Genomic DNA, 22,086 nt, shown 5'->3' with positions numbered 1-22,086 from the left:
AAATACCAAAGTAATGGTAGGTATAAAAATTATTCAACATCTTGTGCTGAAACACCTTACGCTGAACATCTTACGCTCAAGCAAATTAAACTTTAAACGCGATTTGCTAAAAGCTTGTTTTTACGATGAAAGTTGAATATCGGTATACACGATTACTCAAAAACTACTCAATTGATCGGACTGAAATTTTGTATACATTTTAATAGAAGTAATGTCTCCTGGATGAACATCAAAGTAAATTAAAATCACTAAAATAAAACATTTTTTTTTACTGCAAGAAAGAGTACAATTTTTATTTAAAATATACGGTTGGGGAATAAGTTTGTAACATTCAGTTCGTGAGGCACCCAGGTTCCCAATTTTTCGACAAATCCCATTGAATGGAGATGATTGAGAATAGTTTTGTGATCATAGTTCATTTTGTCGACCAATTCACGACTAGTTTGGCAACCGTCCTACTTCACAAGTGCTCGGAGACGCCCTTCGTCGAACTCAGAAGGTCTTCCGCTGCGGGGCGAATTTTCGAACTTTAAAATTGCCATTTTTGAGTTTTGCAAACCATTTCCGTGCTGTCGACTCACCTATGACACCTTCTCCATATACATTGCAAATATCCCGGGCTGCTTCAGCAGCTTTTTGGCCGCGATGGAAAGTGAAGAAGAGCAGGTGTCAAAAATGCTGCTTTTTACCTCCTGGATATTTCATTTCTAAGTCTAAATAGTAATAACGAATAAAACTACTGAAAAAAACGATTAACACAGTTTTGTAGAGCAGAAAGAGCTCTATCGAATGAATATTATAACCTCTTGCAAATTACAAAATATCGCTGTAAAAAAAAAGAAAATGTCAAAACGTTACGAACTTATTCTCCAACCTAATATTAAACATTTTGTTCTGAGGTCTTTTATTTTTTCAATTTTTAATTTGTTTTTAATATCTTTTGGTCATCCATTTACTACAGCTATATATTCACCAGATTTCTCTGCTTGGCTCTTTCAGATAATAAGAATAGACACTACAGTGTACACCATTTTAGAAGTCACTCTGCGACGCTTCTAGCACATCATACTGTACCTCCGCCATTTTCTATTTTATTTAATTAAAAAAAATTCCGAAATGAAGCTGAAGTATTTAGTAAATAGTCCTCAAAAGCTTACAAATATTTATTCAGTCTGTATTCTTCAAAATAATTCTTGAAAAGCAGTTTCATTTCGGCTTCCTACATAGAAGTCCCTTAATTGAAGAAATTAATACTGGAAGTTATTTGAACCATAAAAATGAATTTTCTCCGTCATTAATCTTAAGTAACTTATAAAAGTGATACGCGTTGAATTTAAGTAACAACAATAAGCTGAAAATTTAAATAACAACGAAAGATAAATATATTTCATATAATACTGATTTATTGAATACTGTATACATGTATTATTTTACAAGCATCGAATTTATGATCTTTTTATTTAAATCAGCTTGAAAGTTTTTTCTAAAATGAATACTATAACTTTTACAATGCTAAGCTCCAACTATTATTCAGTTTCGAAGTAAGCAATTAACACAATTAGTTCTAATAATACACAGGCTCATGTATGTTTAGCACTGTAATCTGATTTGTCGTGGAATCTTATTTAATTGTTTATAATTGTCTAACAATGTTTGCTGTATGTGAATCAGCATTGCGAAATCATTTCAGGTCAAATGCACAGAGCATTCGAAATCAAAAAGATTTTGTTATTACGTGATTTATTTTATATAAGTTTCGTACTTGGCAAGAAAATCTAGATAATTTATATTAATACGAGAAAATTATATAAGAAAAAAATGGTTTAGTTTTTGTTCTATGTTTGTTCATTTTGATGACTCAATTCCGATGATCTTCTTTTGATCTTCGCTTCTGCATCGTCTTCGAATCAGCTTTCTTAATTAATTTTACTAATTCACTAGCCAATTTGTTATTACCTGCTGCTAGTACTTTGGGCGACATAATGTTGAATTCTCCTCCTGAAACAGAATTTTATTTTTCATTGCATTTCTTTAATTGTGATTCGTCAAATAAAGAAATATTTGGTAATCTTATTTTATTAACCAGTTAACTGTGACGATCTTTTTGCAAAGCGCGCACCTGTGTGTGTCAAGATAATCAGGTAATGATGAGTTAGCTCTCAAGAATTTGTGAATCCATCTCAAATCATTTATACTTTTTATTTGTTTATTTCATTTCGTGTTGACCTCTAAACATTTTAAACATATTACAATTTACGAATATAATTCAGTTTTCGCCAAAATTACAATTTAAATATCAAATTGTAACAAAATTTTACGCGTGACGAATATAGTCGTCATGACACAAAGTTCTGCCACATCTCCATAATGGATATAGTCGTCAAACTCACTTAACTGGTTAATAAAATGTGTATCTTATAATAAGAAACTTGTGAAACGGTCATTTGACCGGTTTGGTAGTTTTAGTGTTAAGTTGAGTGGCGGCTGAGAATCGCTTCTCGAGCGCAAAAGGTTAAAAGTTATCATATCGAGTGACATACCACTTGTATCGATTACCACACCACCTGCTTCTCTGATAATTAGCACACCAGCAGCTACGTCCCAAGGCATCAGATTATCGGTGTGATAAGCGTCCGCTGCACCCATTGCTATGTAAGAGAGAGTTAGTGCTGCTGATCCCATTGTTCGTATTCCATGAGCCACCGACACGAAGGCTTCTGTTCTTCCTAAAATAATGTCTCTGATGTTGTCAATCGTTGCATACGAGGCTTCTATACACAGCAACGAGTGTTCCAGCTCTGAAAATTGATTATCATATTTTAGAATTCTAAGTGAATAGCACTACATCCTTCCATCCTAAATCTAATTGTATAGTGCTACATCCAGTACAGTAGATACTCGATATAAGCGAATTTCTCGAGTCTGAAGTTCCGCTTATATCGAATAGGTCTCATATTAATTGATGTTTTGCTGAACGTAGGAACGGACATCAAGTGAAAAAGACATCTGAATAATCAAACGTAAACAAACAGTACATATCGGTAGAACAATTCTAATGCAAGAATAAAACTTTTTTATTTTTTATTTTTTTAGGAAACTTTTACCAACATACTTGTGACATTTTCTTGATTAAAATAAGACCAAGCACAGCGTAATTCGGGACATATTTATTTGTAATTTTAAATGTTGAGCGTACATCGATAACTTTACTACAATAAGATATTGCAAGTAAATATAACTCAAATTACATCATGTTTGGTCTCATTTTAATCAGAAAAATGTCACGAATATGATGGAGGAAGTTATATAAAAAATAGAGGGGAAATAAAAAAGGTAGAAACGCATTAGCATTGTAAACAATTGAACAGACTTTTGCAGACTGCTACGATTGCAGCGTTTCTTTCTTTTTCACTCGCTGTCCTCCTCGGCATTAGAAACTATTATATTATCAGAAAATTTAGGCAAAATTATATCGTGTTTGCTTTTATTTTAATCAGATAAATCTGAAAAATCTGTTGGCAAAAGTTTGATAACGAAAAAATAAAAAATACAAAAATATATATTAGAGAAAACGGGGAGGAAACGAACAGAAAACTAAGAAAGAAAATTAAACTGAGACTTGTAATGTACATATATTTTAATAAGGAAACTAAAAGGAATCTATTCGTTTACGTCGTTCTCTATTGATGGTCTGCTTTTGTCTGAATCTCCTAGGTTTCTACTGCCTCGCACTTTTGTCTCTCCCTCTCACTCTCTCTTACTCGCTCTCTCACTCTTTCTCTCGCACTCATCGTTCATTCGCTCTTACCATTCGCGCCCTTTTACAAAACCTATAACATATATTTGCATTGGAGCTTCGTTCGTCTCGAGCGGTTTTTCCCCCAGTGGTGTGAATAATGTTTGCTTATATAAAATGATTATTATATAGAAAAATATGAGCACTATTGATTAGACCAAATATTCAGTTGGACAGAGTGTTCCACAAATGAGTGCATATTTTTACATAATTTTATACGTCGACGAAGCGAAGTTCGGTAAAAGACAATAAAATCGTATTAGAAAAGACGGTCATTGGGTAGCGGGTCGACATTAACTCCAGGGACTGTCGTATAATTGTAATCGAACATACTGATGCGTTCAGTATACAACCAGTTGTAAAGAAACACAAGTGAAATTCACACGGACTGCTTCAAAAATTGTTTAGGGTTCCGTGAAAAGGGCTACATGTATGTATAAGAGTGTTGATCATAGTAAAGAATTCGTAGGCATGTATAATTAACTTTGAATTTTAGCTAGTTCATAGATAAATTTCGATGAAACATTAACTAAATGAAGTTTTATATGTACACTATCGTCCATAAGTATCCGGACACAAGCGAAATATGCATTCGCGTTGCATGAAAGTTATTCGAGTATCTGCAACAGTAACTAAAATCGATTTTTTTTTCTGCGAAGGTCAGAATACTGGAACGTTTTTCGATTGATAATTCTCGTTTGGAACTCATATCTCGATGGAAAAGAAGTTACAGACGAACTAAACTGAAACTGTAGAGTGCGTAGCGTTACCTCCATTCTTATCTCCATTGAGGGAACCTAAACATCTACCAACAGTTTACAAACACTTGAAACATATCGAAGAACCCTCTGAATACGTTCTGCACCATAGAAATGAAACACAGTAGAAATTACATTTTTTTTTAGAATCGAAAACGTTTCATTAGATTCACAAATTTGGACTTTGTACTTTTGGACATGAATTTTACTTTCACACTTTCATTGTATAATTTGTACTTAAAAATTAATTCTATTACGTTATAACACCTCAAGAAAGATAATAATAATTATTGCAAATGATATGCTAACCCTAAATACCTTTCGTACAAAGTTCCACTATGTTTTATGTAACGAAACCAAGTGTCCGGACACTTATGGACGGTAGTGTATATGTTAACTAACAAGAGACATTACCCAATCGCCAATCGCCGATTTTGATGCGCTTTGAGTATGATATAGAACACAGAAAAATATTTGACACGTATTTTTTTTTATCGGCCATCGTCCATGCTGAAGGGGTGAAAATGACCCCCAAAGTTGGGGTTGCAAAACATATTTTCTCAGGAACTATTAGGCCTAGACAAAAAATTCAAAGTGCAAATTTTTCTGTTTTAAAAGGCCAATAATATGGCCTAAGTGGATTTTTGAAAAATTTATTTGTTTAAAAAATATGTTAAAAATTAACATTATTTTGCAAATTTTTTTAATAAAACTTTGCACTATTTTGATCAAATTTCACATATGTAAACTATAGGTCAAAAGATAAAATAAGGATAAATTGGAATTTTTTATTTCGCTTGTGGAAAAAATATTATTGTCGTTGAAGTTATACGTACATTTTATACCTTCCGTTCGGTGCATAACTGATTTCTATACGTAATATTCTGGAAATTGTATTATATTACATTTTTTACACTAACTTATTTAAAAAGAGAATTTAAAGGTCCAAAGGTGCCTCTATAAAAATATGTCCTTCGAGTCAGATATCGCATTTGATCCGCGTTATGGGCGCGTACTGGTGGCAGTATTCGACGCATGGAGGATCTTAACGCGTAAATTGTACTTGTGCGAAGTGTAATATCTTCATAATCATGTAGAATACGTGCAATTAAAGGAATTACATCTGTTGATCAAGAATTGCTTCACGATTGTAAGATATATAGTAACACTGAAATTATAGTTTTTTTATAATTTTCAAAATTATGTCTCTTATTTTGAAATGATTTTCTAATGTATTATAAACGGTAGGAAACGTAAAAGATGTAATGTTGTTATGCATTATGAAATCGAAACGGATATCAGTATTTGTCAGCGTATATTTTGTAAAAGTGACATAGTTTTAATTTGATTGAAACTAAAGTCAACGAGATTATCAAAATGTTCCAATTTGCTACTGATGCAACCATACTGTAACCATGCGTACTTAATCAGTTTTTTATACCTAGGTGCGGACAATTGATTATGAATTAAAGGGCACATTTTGATAATTATGTCCCATGCCCGTACGTTAATTTGTAAATCTAACGTAGGCAAAAGATTTAATATTTAATGCGCGAAATTTTTCCATGTTCTATAACCACATACATCAGGAGGTTGTATTAATCCAGTAGCGATTTTTTAATACTTAAAACTGTCAAAGTTTTATTTGGCGATATGATATTTCTTATCAAAATTTAAAAAAATTACAAAATTATTAAAAAAGTGATATTTTCAAAGTTACCCAACTTAATAATATATATTTTACAATCGTGAAGCAATTCTTAATCAACAGATGTAATTCCTTTAATTGCACGTATTCTACATGATTATGAAGATATTACACTTCGCACAAGTACAATTTACGCGTTAAGATCCTCCGTGCGTCGAATACTGCCACCAGTACGCGCCCATAACGCGGATCAAATGCGATATCTGACTCGAAGGACATATTTTTATAGAGGCACCTTTGGACCTTTAAATTCTCTTTTTAAATAAGTTAGTGTAAAAAATGTAATATAATACAATTTCCAGAATATTACGTATAGAAATCAGTTATGCACCGAACGGAAGGTATAAAATGTACGTATAACTTCAACGACAATAATATTTTTTCCACAAGCGAAATAAAAAATTCCAATTTATCCTTATTTTGTCTTTTGACCTATAGTTTACATATGTGAAATTTGATCAAAATAGTGCAAAGTTTTATTAAAAAAATTTGCAAAATAATGTTAATTTTTAACATATTTTTTAAACAAATAAATTTTTCAAAAATCCACTTAGGCCATATTATTGGCCTTCTAAAACAGAAAAATTTGCACTTTGAATTTTTTGTCTAGGCCTAATAGTTCCTGAGAAAATATGTTTTGCAACCCCAACTTTGGGGGCCATTTTCACCCCTTCAGCATGGACGATGGCCGATAAAAAAAAATACGTGTCAAATATTTTTCTGTGTTCTATATCATGCTCAAAGCGCATCAAAATCGGCGATTGGCGATTGGGTAATGTCCCTTGTAAGGCTGATACTTCTACTCAAAAAATGGAATTATATTAGTTTTCTGTAAAAGACTGAATAAAAGAAAGAGAACGTTTTCACCATTTTATCGCCGAAATAATATAGACTAATTAATTCATATAAAATTAATATTAAAGTTTTATTCATTTATAAATTTTGATAATTATAGTCTAATTGGAGTAGATTTTTTAGCACTAAAACTGCTAAACCTGTTTCTTATTTTAATTTAGAAAGTTTAGTAAGATACATTTCTTGAAATTTATACTAATTTCTGTCGAGATTGTATATTCAATTATATTTTTCTTATTTAGTAATTTTTCTACTTTATTTTAGAAAAAATAATTCAAATAATATAAATAATCATAGAAATAATTCAAATTTTCTAATATCTGGGCAATGGAATTTTGGGTGATTATTCTGGAAGTAGTGTAAATCCACTTACTTGAAAATTATTTTTAACCGAAATTTACCTCTGATAAATTTTAGTTTTACTGAGAAAAATACTGTGTAAAGTATTACTAAAAATATCTTGCAAATATTCTTTTATAAATATTTGTAAAAAATTTCCAATTTAATTTTTTTAAAAACGAAAGCAAATATGAACAAATATTATATTTTTAGTCGTAATTTTACTCGACCATTTTTCATATGATTATGGAATGAGCATTGAGGTGTATTTCAAATTACTCAATGACACAAAATTGATTCATATTTAAAAGTTCAAATTATCCAAAGGTTCAGTACTGTAATACTGCAGAGTTTATAACAATACCTGAGGCTCATGAGGATATGAGTCCCAGAAACACCCCATCGATCTCAGGTAGAAATTGAACACGTTAAAGTCAAGCCATAAAATATCGTAATTAGCGGCAATACAGGCAAAGAAAAAGAAAGTCAGTCGCAAGGAAAATTCCGTGAAAAGTAGTCAACTTTTAAGTGTGCCCGCATATTAACTATTTTCCATCGTTTTGTTAATGTTAAATGTATTTCATTACTATATCCTTGACAATTTATTTTGAATTTGTGAAAATTCTTAGCCAAAATTGAAAATAATTGGTAAATATGTCATGGTATAAATTCATGTAAGATAAATAATAGAAATACTCCAAATATCACAATGTGGAATATTGAATATTATCAGTATCATGAAACATTGAATATTATCTTGAAGTATAAGAATATTGAATGCAAATTCATTTTTACATTTTCTAAAATAAAATATTCTCCAAAAAAGTTAATTAATCTATTATTTATCTGAATGTGTTTGGCATATCATTATAGTTTTGAATCCTTTTTAAAATATGTATATGTTAATAGTAAATAGAAAAATTCTCTAACTCATAGACTTATTTGTTTACCCTATAATCGATATTATTGATAAGCAGAACCATAAAAAATATTGTAAGGGAAGTAAACGAATTAGTAGAAAATCAAATTTTGAACAAAAATAACCAAAGTTTGAATTGTAACTCACTTTCTACATTGGAACTTTTGATCGGCTTTCCGTTCAAATAAGCACCACGTCCTTTCCTGGCAGTGAACAATTGTTCTAATATTGGATTGTATACAATGCCAATTTCTAACTCCTTTTTCGCTACTAGTGCGATCGAAATGCAGGTGAATGGAAATGAGTGTACAAAATTTGTAGTGCCATCAATGGGATCGATGATCCATGTAGGATCATCTGTTAATTCTGGCAGATGTTGTGTTGCGGAGACTGTTTCTTCTCCGATGAATCTGAAAATTAGATGCAATTAGTGTAATTATATTCGTATAATAATTTGAAATATGTATAAAATTATATTAACGCTTTGATCACATGTATACACCTGGAGCCATTTTGCTTACACATGAGTTTAAAATATTCATTCATAATCACTCTTAAAAGTGAAATACAGGGTGTCTTATAACTAGTGTAGGTCACTGAAATGGGAGATAGCTGACGTGATTCTGAATAAGATTTCCCTTTGCAAAAATGGGATTTGAAGCTTCATTTTTGAATTATTAAGGAAAAACGCGGACCAATCATACTGCGAGGATTATGCACGCGCAGGTGCGACAGCGACAGCTTCAAATAATGCGTAGTTATCCAACGCGTAGTAATGCAACGCGTGGTAATGCAACGCGTAATAATCCTACGCGTAGTAATACAACGCATAGTAATACAGCGTGTGAATATCCAACGCGTAGTAATCTAGCGCGTGCATATTCTACGCGTAATAATGCAATGTGTGGTAGTTCTAAGCGTAGGAATTTAATGCCTGGTAATCTAACGCGTAGTAATCCAGCGTGTGGATATCCAATATGTAATAATTCAGAGCGTGGATATTCAACGCATAGTAGTCCAACGCGTAGTAATGCAACGCGTGGTAATTCTAAACGTAAGAATCTGACGCCAGGTAATCTAACGCGTAGTTAACCAACGCGTAGTAATCCAACGCATAATAATCCTCACGCTCTGATTGGTCCGTGTTTTTGCTTAATAATTCAAAAACGAAGCTTCAAATCCCATTTCTGCAAAGGGAAATTTTATTTAGAATCACGTTTGCTATCCCCATTTCAGGGACCTACACTAATTATGGGACACCCTGTTTAATACAAATGAAGTATAGAATCAAGATACAAATTTCATGTGCTCTACGTTTATCTGTGTTTTAAAAAATATCAGGTATAACAATTGTTAAGTGCCAATTGTATATACTGTTACTTCAACATGTCGACACTTCAAAAAGTCGATTTATTTTTTCTAATTGTTTCAGTCCTTTAAAAATATGTTTTCAAAGGGCTTTTTAAATTGGAATAATTTTTGAAATTGCTATCAAGCAGCGACAGACGCATGGAAGTTGTTTATATTTCACTGTTTTTAATAAGCCTACTCAATTTAGTCGATTATTCTTGTACAATCTCATTATTTTTAAATTTATGTTAGATTTATTATGCAACTATTTGTAATGCTATTTCTAAAATGATTATTTATTTCTTAGTTTCTGAAGATAAAACAAATATACATAGGCAAGGTAGAATATAAAACACTGTTTTTTAAAACTGCGTTTTGAAAACAAGTCAGCACAATAGTTCACAAGTGATGATCGATTCATTTAAAACCTTTTTACACAACAACAAATACTATTTTACAGAAGAAAAATTTCCTAAATTAAGGTTTTTTAAATATGTATTCGTTCCCAGACCGATCTTATTTAACACTTGACTGATTCCGAGGGGGATTCCCCAGTAGTGGGGATAAAATTTTTACTTTCACGGTAGAGATCTTTTTCACACTTACAGAGAGAATACTATACATCTTCAAAGTTGAAAATTTGCAAATTTTTTTAACATTAATTTTCTCAAAGACTGTACGTCCTATAGAAAAAAGGATTTCAGATTCCTATTTAGCTCACAAAAGTCTATGAAAATTTCATAGTGACGGTTATAAAATAAAAAAATAGTATACTTTAATAGGTTATTAACAAAAATAGTATTGCTTATAAACAATAAAATAAATTGCAATAAATCGAAAACGTGAATATCTGATAGACATATTTTTGCAGTGAATTAACAAGATATACTCATATCAATTTAACCAGTTAAGTGTGTTTGACGACTATATCCGTCATGATGACTATATCCGTCATGCGTAAAATTTTGTTACAATTTGATATTTAAATTGTAATTTTGGCGAAAACTAAATTATATTCGTAAATTGTAATATGTTTGAAATATTTAGAGGTCAACACGAAATGAAATAAACAAATAAAAGATGTAAATGATTTGAGATGGATTCATAAATTTTTAAGTGCTAACTTGACATCGCTTGATTATCGCGACACACACTGATGCGCGCTTTGCAAAAAGATCGCCACAATTAACTGGTTAAATATTGAAGAAGAATGTTTCTAGAATTAATTTACTTGCGAAAATAACATACTTGTGTTTTGGAAATTGTTTTGACAGATTATTCAGCAAAATCTCTTCAACCTTTTTGTCGTACTGGGTTACCAAGTCCCAGTCTCCAGCTTTAGTTTCAATATTCTTGCATCCCTGTATAGCATCGCGAATCACCTAAAGAAATATAAGATAAGTTGTTAGGGATAGCAGTATATCCATACAAAAAGTTATTTAAAATGTAACTATAAAAGTAATTTAAAATGTTATATGTATAACATCTACATAAACATCAATTTGCAAAATAAGGCAAATAAAAAATAAAGATAGGGATACTTAAGCTTGAAGAACAGTTTTTTTTTTGGATAAAAGCTTAATGTATTACATTTTCTATATATTAAAATATATATATTTTTCCCATAAGTTAGCTTAATATATTTTTCTCCTTTAAATGTATAATATAATTTCTACAAAAAATTATACATGAACTTCTAATTTCATACAAAAAATCATGCATATAAAAAGATCAAGAAAAAAATTAAATAATATAAGAAGTAACTTATGACGTTAATAAGTATTGTATTTTTTTTTTCGAATGTAAATACATATTTATAATCAATTCCATTTTAAATTGTATGAAATATAATACAATTGTATGAAATTGTATCAATTCTAGTTTAATTGTATGAAATTGTAGGGTATATAAGATACTTTAAATTGAACAATGACATGCTACTATGTCTTGTACCGGGATAAGGACATAAATCAGTTGTAATAAGAAGAGGTTGTAAATTAAATCATTAGATAACTGCTCCATTCGTTAGTAAATGCCTCAGTTTGATAATATGAAATTTCCGTATTCCTGAATATTTAAATATCTAAGTTTATTTTCAAATTTCCAAATATCCAAAGTTTTTAATGTTTAAATTTTTATATTTCTGTCGTTCGTGTCTAAATTCTCAAATTAGCAAATATAATTTTTTAAGATTTCTTCGATGGTTTCATTGTCAAAAAAAATTAATTTTTTTGATAAATGTGGTTTTTTTTTGAACAAAAATGAATTATTGATTGCAAGACTTCCTTTTCCTTGATATGCATATTAATAAAAATATGTATATTATTTAATTTTTAATATTTTCGTTTAGAATAGGATAAGTTAAAAAAATTGCATTCTTTCGAGAATTATGACCTGTGTTACTCATTTTTCGAGTTAGCCATTCATTCACTGAAATCAGTGACGAAGTAATTAAGGTTGAAGTACTGGACCGGCGAGCATATTAATGTAAATAAATGTTATGTATATTTATAAAAATTAGACAAGAAAAATACATGATGTTCAAGTAACTTATGTTTCTTAGTTTAAAAAGAAATTATTTATCCCCCAAGACCAGTAACAATTTTTGAGTAAATTTATATAATCAACCAATATTTGTAATTTTAAACACTCATAAAATTGCAAAAGTTATTTGTACATTAAACAAATTACATTTGGTAACTTGCACATTTGCTAATATTGATAAATCATTGTACAATAGAGGTACCTTTATCAATTAGGAATAAAAATATACGCGTGCTGCAAAAGCAAGAAATTTACATTTTCCATTATCAATATATTAAGTTGTTAATTTTCCATGGAAGAAAGCCGCTTGACGCAATCAGTTTGCAGATTAAATATTTGTATAATTATTTGATAATAAAAGTTTACTTTTAAATCTTATCTGTCTAGATAGTAGGATGGGATCCAGTCAAAATTTTATTTAAAATTCTGTGTCATGCTAGTTACTATTGTGTGTTTTAGTCGATAAAATCAGCGCGTATTGATTTGATAATAATAAGATTATGTAACAAAGTTTACATACGAAGGTTTGTATAAAATAGTGACTATGACAGTTGTTAATATTAGTAATTATTGTAGTTTATTAAATACAAACATACTGTATTTAATAAATAGTACAATAATAGGACAAGTCAAGTAATACGATAATTAAAAAAAAATCATTAACTCATTAAGATAGCGAATGTATAATCATTCCGAAATAATTTTGAAATAAATGCAAGTAAATGCAAAACATAACAAAACTAAACTAATGGAACAACTTAGCCAGAAAATTATTACTCAATTATATTTAATTACAGAAAACTATTATTTAATTACAATGTATATGACGTTCAGTAAAATAATGTTTCAAACTGCAGCACATAAAATTAACAAAAATATTTTTTTCTACAAAAAATTAAGACTTAGTTTGTTGACTTGACTTTTTTAAATTGTCTAGTGTGTTTTTAATTTTACAATAATACAACGTGTACAAAAACAAGTTTAACCTACAATACTATAATTTGGGGAAACATGAATTCTACTTTTATATTACATATCGTGAAATGGAAATAGAAAAATCTTTGATGGTATACAGAGTGTCTCACAATTAGAGTAGGTCCCTGAAATGAGGTGCAGCTGACGTGATTCTCAATAAGATTTCCCTTTGCAAAAATGGGATTCAAAGCCTCGTTTCTGAATTATTAAACAAAAACACAGACTAATCAGAGCGGGAGAATTATTACGCGTTGGATTACTACACGTTGGTTAACTACGCATTAGATTACCACGCGTTAGATTCTTACCCTTAGAATTACCACACGTTGCATTATTACACGTTGAATTACTCCGCGTTGAATATGCACGCGCTAGATTACTACGCGTTGGATATTCTCACGCTGTATTACTACGCGTTGTATTACTACGCGTTGCATTACCACGCGTTGGATATTCTCACGCTGTATTACTACGCGTTGTATTACTACGCGTTGCATTACCACGCGTTGGATAACTACGCGTTATCCAAAGCTGTCGCTCTCGCGTCTGCACATGCGTAACCTTTGCACTCTAATTATTTCGTGTTTTTCTTTAATAATTCAAAAGTAAAGCTTCAAACCCCATTTTTGCAAAGGGAAATCTTATTCAGAATCGCGTCAGCTACCCTCATTTCAGGGACCTACTCTAATTGTGAGACACCCTGTATATTTTTTTATTAGACTTCTTAGGAACATGAAGCTGATAGTTCCCTGCTGATAGTATGCAGGGTAATCAAAGTCTTTAGCACCAAATAGTACCAACATATTCCATAAATCAACGTACAAAAAAAATATTGTTTTAATGTAGAATTTTAAATATGTGCTTAAGAAATTATAACAAAAGTGCAAAATGACTTGAGACTGCTTTGCTTTTTAATGCACGTACAGTGTCTCCATTTTGTACGTAGAAGTTTACCAGTATGTTCTTTAAATAAAAATGATTAAAAAATATTATGTCAACATAGACTCCTGAATGTTATATTAGGAGATTACAATTCTATATTTGTGAGGTAAATACGACATGATAATAGACAATTTTCTCCTTCAAAATTATCATAATTATCGATCTTCATATTTTTTAATAGCTTTTAATAATGCATTTGAGAACCTACGTTCATATAAATATTTATTCTTATTTTTTATGCAAAATACTAGTAAAGTTATATAAATAAAACTGCAATACCCTATATATGCTATCGAACAACAGTTCTAACTTTTTAATGAAGTTAAAAATCATGTTGATATGATATTCTTCCTTTACCGTTACAAATGGAATATATTAATAAAGTTTACCAGTAAAAAAAAAACTCATGTTCTTTTTTTCTAACTAGAAACATTTGAAGTATAAAATTCTGTAGAACTTTGAGTATAGTCGAAGAAAGTATTTATATGCTGAATTGTTCAGTGTTGTGTTAGATTAAACATATTAGCGTCCTTATAGTCTTGTGAGTGACTCTAAAAGCACTATAACACCGAAACTTTAATTAAGAAAAGCGAATTACGTCAAAATATCAATCAAATGATGAAGAAGGAAATATGTATATAATTCATTTAAATTAATTGTCAAAATTGTCCTCAAAGTATTTGATCGCAAAATTGTTTCAAGTAAAATTTACATTTTCACGAAAGTATCAACAGTTCGTGATTTTAATTTAAAATATCGTGATATATTTAATTATGTTAAAACTCAGATATTTCATACAAAAATTTGTGATACATCACGAATTGTTGATTTCTTGAAGAATTGTAGAATGTTCTATAGAACGGGTTTAATGTATTTTAATGTATTTAAATGTATTTTTTAGTACACAACTACAAATTTTTTTACATTAACAAATTCTTCAGAACATTCTGAGTAAAAAGTACTAACATACAATATTAAAAAAGTGATGCACCTCATAACAAATTTGAAGTATTTCATGAATTTTTGATTCTTTAATACTCTAACCTAATGTAACATGTTTTAAAGTCTGTCATGACCAAAAACAATTCACTGTTCTATGCAGAAAAAATAATAAATACCTTGAAATTTTGGGAGGAACTAAACTATGTAATATAACACAGGTTTAAATAACATAATGTGAGGTACCTCTCTATTTTACATAAGTAAAAAAATTTATACCTAACCAAAATATAAATTAATACTTTTAATTTGTTACAATTTATACTTCACCCAAGAGATAATCAATCAAGAGAATATTTTTATAACAGAATAACTGTTTAAATTGGATAAAGTATTTTACATTTGTTAAGAACCAAAAAAAATTCATTCACTTCATAGTATGTTTTTGCAGTATTACAAAAATTGAAATTAATCAGAATTGCGAAGAAATTAGTTAAGACAACTGTTTTATTCCAGCATGTAAAGATTTAAAAAGTGTCTTTTGTAAATTGAAGTTGATCATACAGGTTTCAAGAATTCCATGAAAATCAGTTAACTTAAATTTGCTATAAGCCACGATTCATTTAAAATGGCGAAAATAGCAGAATTTAAGACTTAAGCAGTCTAATGAATTCATTTTTTTAACCATTATAATTCACATTTTTTAAATTTTATACATCTTTTAAAATTAAGATATGTTTTGCAATCAACTAAGAAACTAGATCTAAAAACCAGGTACCTCATGCGAATTCGAATGTGTATTTAAAATTTAGAGTACCTACTGCAAACATATAGGTAGAACAACAATCGGTTAAACTATCGAAAATAATACCAAATACGAGTATTATTGATTTCACAACGACTGACGTCAATGACGATCAAGTATTGTCGTCAACGATGAATTAGAGAGTTTTCAACGTGGTTTCAGTCGATTCTACAGCCTCTGGGCATCGAGTTAGGACCATATATGAAAATTTCACTTTTATAGTTATAACATTATATCATACATGGAAAATTGTTTTAGATCTTGCAAAATTATTACTAAATACGTTGACAACGATATATATATAGCAATTTGTCACTATCGTGATAATAAGTTAACGAGCGATTAAGGGCTGTGCAAGCGCGTGAGATGAAATTTGGTGAATACCATGAAAAATGTCTAGAACCTACTCAAAAAACTAGTTTACAACTCTTCAAGCATATTATCTAAATTAAAAAGAATTACAGATATTTAGGAAAATAATGAAGATATAAAGCATATGATCGATGTATACAGAGCATGCCACAAGCTGTGACCAAAAACAAAGGAAATACAAGATATTAACATGTGTTAATAATATTATATACAGTAATAGCGTATCATGTTAATAGCTAATTAATTATATCATTACAATTTATACAAGCCTTTTAATTTTACAGAAAACTTGAAAAATGCTGCAAATTAATAGTGGTCCTAATTCGATAGCTAGATACTGCATATATCAAAAATGATCGAAAACGATATCAAAATACTGTTTTTAATCTATTTGAGGGCGATCAACGTCGATGACAAGTTTCTATCGTCAGACTATCGTAAAAATCTATATAACTTTAGGATGTCTCATCCTACCCTCAAAATTTCAAATCAAAAGACCCAAAATTACAATCTATAGCGTGGTATAAACAATTAAGTGCTAGATTAAATCGTCTGAGGTCTCGCTACATTCGGTAATAAAATTCAATTTCTTAATAATTAAATAAAATGAAAATTATGCAAATATATAATTATAGAAATGAATTCCTAATATGAAATTCAGTTTGTTTCGGAAACATATTTTTCTTATATTTCTTCATAAATTGGACATACGAGATCTATTTCTTTGAACGCAATCATCAATAAGTCTATTCACAAAATTAGTGTCACAAAAGTCTAAATATTTAGTTAAGGAAAATTAACTTGAACGTTAAGTGTATAAAATATACATAATCATTAAATGTATAAAGCTTTATCGGAGACTGCGATACTGAAGATGTAGAATTCATGTCGCTAAATTTATAAGGTATAAGAAAAATATGTCTGAGGATTAACTCGTTGCTACCAAGGCTCATAGCAATTTCCAGAGGTCGCATATTCTAAAACAATAACATTTTAACTATCAAGTAGCTTCAAGGTTGAATCTTCGTTATTTAATAATCTAGAACTGAGTTTCCATTGTACGGACTATATGACGCTATCCATGTAAATTGTTCACTTCGTATGTTGTAATTTAATTGAACCGCTTCAAAAACTTTCTGTAACGTACTTCACAAATATCTGATTACTCAAGATATTTAACCCTTGGCCCTCGGCTGTCGCTTCTAAGACATTTTAAATGGTGGATCAAAATCTTCGAGCTCGAAAGGTTAATTGATTCTAAAGCCCATGTGTTAGTTATGGAATAAAACAGCACTCTACGACAAAGATCACTCGAGGTCTCGTTAGTAAAAGTTTCCACATTAGGAAACTTTGCAGTACCTATAATAAATCGAAACATTTTCAAGTACTTCGTTATCTGTTTATTTCTATATTAAACAATTTTGTTGAAATTTTCGGAATAAGGCTGATTCACATAACTTGAACATCTGTATTATATCCATCTATTAAAGGTAAAAAATGGAAGATTGTTTAAGTAGTTTCAAGACGTATTTGGTGACGATAAAATTTCTCCTAAGGTTATGTTAAAAGTTTATTCATTAACATTTTTTGCAGATTTATTTTTCTTTTTTATAATGCGAAATACTAAGAAGAGTTTAATTAAGCATAGTACTGTGACCTTCGAGAATAAAAATAAATCGAAATGTAAAAGTAGAATAGCTCACTTTATTTTGTTAGGCATTCAAAATGGCAATATTTTAAAATTCTAATTCGAAGTTACTTTAAGCTCATGATATAATAGGTAGTTAAACTCGTCTTTAAAAAACTTTGTACTTTAATAACATATGCTGATTTGCAAAAAAATGTAAAAGACATTGCAAAAATTTAGAATATGACCTTGGTACAATCTGAAAATGTTCACATTTAAAGTAGTTAAATAATATTCATAGTAGTCAATTTCCTAGTTTGAAAATACATAACATCTATATTTCTAAATTTCCTAATTCCTAAATTTATAAATTTTTGAGTTTGATGTTTTTATACTTTTAAACTTTGAATTTTTGAATTGCTCAATTTTCAGCTTGTCAGTCGGAAAATTTGATATTCCTGTATTAAAAAAATGTTTAATTTAAAAATTTAGAAATTGATATTTTTATATTTCTAAATTTTCATCTAACCATAGTTCTAGATTTTTCTAATTTTCTAGATCTCTAAACTGCTAAATTTCTAAATTCAAATTTCCAAATTTTTAAATTTTTAAATTGCAAAGTATCGAAATGTCCAAATTAAAAAGTTCGAAATTTTGAAATAGAAAGGAATTCGATATCGCTCATAGTGATCTACCCATTACTCATCTAATAAATTAATTCTAGCTCCTTAGGAAAGGTCAAATCGTTTTGTCCAATTTTCAAAAGGTTATTCTGTTTTAAAGAGTGCGTCAATACCCCTTTGATCCACATATACGTACGTAACATATCTGTTTTACGTTTTTTAATCCTTAAACGTTTTTAATAAATCAATTTACATTGAATACATATTGTATTTTTCAAAAATATTTTTGCCTAAAGTATCATTAAGAGGAAACATTAATTTGTTGTTTAAAAAAGCAGACTTATTTTTGCAATTTTTCTCCTCACTATAAAGATAATTATTCGAATAATCATTTTTAGATCATAAGTAATAAATCCTACTCGATGTTTCAGATTCATGTTTACAATATATGTAAATACATTAATTGTATTACATGAAATACTTTTTGTAGCTATTATATTTGGTATTTATTATATTTTTGTAGTTTTTGTATTGTGAAATTTAACACTACATTATTATGTTTAGTAATATATATTTTATATACATAAAGCAAATTCTATAATTAACAAAATAATTAAAAATATCTATTCTTTCTCAAAACTATACTTCCTCAAAATTCTGGAAATTTGCAGTATTTTATATCATATTTATTGTTATCTTCTTATCAGCTGTGTAAGAGTTAAAAATTTTTTTTTTACTTGGAAGAATTATACAACAAAAGGTCAAGTATCCACATTTCGAAACGAAAAACTTTCATGCAGTAGAAATTAATATAAAATTAACAAAATGTGAGAATGAAAAAAATTGAAACTAAATTTTCCGTTGAGTAAGCAAAGGTCCACCCCTGTCTGTCATTATAGAGTTGAAATATTTGTGCAACATTATAAAACGAATGAATAATGACATGCATTATGCAACGATAAAAGAATAATGTTTAAAGCAAATTAAACAATGTGTATAAATTACTCGATAACTCGAAAATCTGATAGTAAATAAAAGTACCTTTCCTGATTCAATGGTGAGGTTTAAAACAAAATCGTAGCAGTGAGTCAGTTCTTCCTTGCTGATCATGTTGACTGTTGATTGCGAACCCAACTGTGTTTAGTCAACTCGTTTCAACTTGAAAATAACAGTATCGTTCGTGAAAGCTCTGCTTTTATGTCACGATTGTCAACCCCCTCTATTATGTCGCATGCACATTGTCTAACAGGAACGTTGCATTCATGTACACTACATGTGATTATCACTGGATAATTACATGTGACCGTAATCAGTTTGAATAAACTCATCAAGTATTATTGAATTGATTGATTCCGATTCATTTATCTTGATGATCTATAGTAGACCGTGTTTTATTAATGCTCTACTAAACTTCAACTGAAGTCCGATACAATTTTTATTATCGTTTTTGATTTGAACGTTGCTTTGCTCGATAATACCCTATTTTAAATATTCTTTTATTCCCCAAATAAGTAACTTTTTTTGTACTAATTTGAAGGAATTAATTAATTCAGTTCTATAAAACATTATAACCTAACCTAATAAACCTAAAATTACTAATCTAAAATATTACAAAATATTAATCTTTTTAACTGGTTGTTCTGTTTTTTTTTTTACTTTAAAATCACTAGTTTATCATTATGTAAATTTTAAATAATTCGTCGTTGAGGAACGTATATTTCAAAATTTACTTTATATTTAGTATAGTATATTTCAAAATTTACTTTATTTTATTTCTACGTACATAAATACTTTAATTTGCAAATAATATCAAAAGATACTTATTTATGGTTTAAATAAATTAACATGTTAATTACGTCGATGAAAATACTCGTTTTATAAAATAAATTAAAAAATTGATTACAGCGCCAAAGAAAATTTCGAAAATTGTAAAATGCCTTTTCCGAAGTTTGTTCAATATTCATTTAGCTTTTTAATCATGATAATCTTACTCTTGAAAATAGAAATAAATTTTATTTCTAGTTAAAAACTACATCGTTAAAAATTTTTGTCCAATCATAACATAGACTTGTATTGATTGGCTACAATGGATTCCCTAATAAAAAAAAAATTAAATTTGACATCTTGTAACTCGTTTTTAACTTTAAGTCTTATCAATGTATAGTTGAATACAATTTTTTAAAAAATCGAACAAATGTTTGGTGAGAAAATGATTTTTGTAAAATTGAAGTTTTTACTATTTACTAAACATTGATAACTTTGTGTTAAAGTTATTTTTTTATACAAAATAAAATTATAAAATTTAAGAATTCTCTTTTCTAGTACTGGAAATTGTACTTTGTGCTACGTTGTTGCATATATTTATTTTATTAATATTTATTTTTTAATTTTATCAGTGTATAATATATAGTGCGTCGATACCCAATATCAACAACATTGTAGCTAGTGTGTGTTTACATTAAATGTTGTTTCTATCTTGTGTCGTTATAATCTCTTGCATTTTCTTTCACCATTAATTCTTTTGACTTCTGTAAAAACAGAGGTCTATTTCTATGTGAAAAAGGATCCAAACTATCGAAACCTTTCCGACTTAAAAAATATTGGATTAGTTTCTTCTTTACAAAGAGTTTATTGTAATCGTTGCAATCGATACAACTTCAAATTTATTTGCCTCAAATAATTCTAGAAATGCATGCCCAATCTCAAAATTATATTGAGTTATATTATTTCATCAGTTATAACATAACCCCGTCAGACTCCATCAAGTTTTCTCAAATGCGAAAAAGAAAAATAAAGTTCAGTTCAGAACAGTAGTTTCAATTTGTAATTTATCTCAGTAGTTTCAATTTGTAATTTATCTCAGTTTTTGTTTGGACAAAGATTAGTCAATTTTCTCGTCGAAGTTTATAAAAGTCAATAATGTTGTCTTCTGTTTACATGAAATTAGTCATAGCAAAACTGAGAACAGAGATTTGGCAAAAATTGACAATCTAGTGGCGTTTCACACCTTGTCCACGCGTGCACGTTGTGGTACGCCTGTACCACGTGCGCGGCAACCACGATCAACCTTACATGTCCACGATCAACCTAACCTCATTTTTATCTATACGACTGAAATAATCTTCCGCGATGCGTCATGGCATTAATCGTAGCTAAAAATGTGCTGACCATTATCGATACACATTTACAATACGTACACCCATGTCACGACGAATATCCTTTTGCTTGCTACACTTTTCAGACACAACTTTGACTCAGGTTGAGGATGCGTTTGAGTAAGTGAATATTTACAAATTGTTTGAGAACAGATACAGCTGTGCTTCTGATGGAACTGACAATGAAACTGAACTTGTTCACATAAGAGTGAAATGCGATCAGTATAAAAAGCTGCAGTATTTTCTGAAGATATTTCTTATTTATTCTATATTTGAATCTTTGTTTTGACTTAAAGTCGGACTAAACGTATTTTAAATACCTTGCTACTCCGAATGATATTGTATCGGAGTATTCTATTTGGTCCGAGTAGCTCGTCCG

General features: G+C 29.4%; 2 protein-coding genes across 11 annotated transcripts in view; one reads left to right on the top strand and one right to left on the bottom strand.

The window, feature by feature from the left end:
* brm (ATP-dependent helicase brm) overlaps positions 1-22,086 on the top strand; it is a 100,044-nt gene that overhangs the window by 67,779 nt on the left and 10,179 nt on the right. Inside the window, exon 1 of one of the 9 annotated variants that reach the window (XM_012283674.2) lies at positions 21,706-21,827. The exons of the other annotated variants lie outside the window; for them this stretch is intronic. The gene's annotated coding sequence lies outside the window, so the exon portion shown is untranslated. Of the gene's footprint in view, positions 1-21,705; positions 21,828-22,086 lie in introns of those variants that run through there. 9 annotated transcript variants of the gene reach the window in all.
* On the bottom strand, positions 1,382-21,770 carry LOC100881239 (inositol monophosphatase 1). Of its 2 annotated transcripts, none has more exons than XM_012283677.2 (5): positions 21,750-21,770; positions 10,974-11,107; positions 8,523-8,785; positions 2,541-2,798; positions 1,382-1,998 (listed from the first exon to the last, which is right to left on the bottom strand). In XM_012283677.2, the coding sequence occupies exons 1-5, from the start codon at positions 21,753-21,755 to the stop codon at positions 1,859-1,861; spliced, it is 801 nt and encodes a 266-aa protein (XP_012139067.1). In that variant the 5' UTR covers positions 21,756-21,770; the 3' UTR covers positions 1,382-1,858. The 2 variants fall into 2 exon arrangements, with proteins under 2 accessions (XP_012139067.1, XP_003702625.1); XM_003702577.3 differs by lacking the exon at positions 21,750-21,770 and adding an exon at positions 19,594-19,743.

The sequence above is a fragment of the Megachile rotundata genome, chromosome 16 (assembly GCF_050947335.1).
Source record: "Megachile rotundata isolate GNS110a chromosome 16, iyMegRotu1, whole genome shotgun sequence".
NCBI classification, from domain to species: domain Eukaryota; kingdom Metazoa; phylum Arthropoda; class Insecta; order Hymenoptera; family Megachilidae; genus Megachile; species Megachile rotundata.
This window is presented reverse-complemented; position numbering and strand designations above follow the sequence as displayed.

Coding starts and splice junctions, on each gene's coding strand:
- LOC100881239 (XM_003702577.3), bottom strand. CDS start 19,662: ATGATCAGCAAGGAAGAACTGACTCACTGCTACGATTTTGTTTTAAAC. Junction 8,786..10,973: donor AAACAATTTCCAAAACACAA/GTATGTTATTTT, acceptor TCTAATTTTCAG/ATTCATCGGAGAAGAAACAG. Junction 1,999..2,540: donor TGTGGTAATCGATACAAGTG/GTATGTCACTCG, acceptor ATTCTGTTTCAG/GAGGAGAATTCAACATTATG.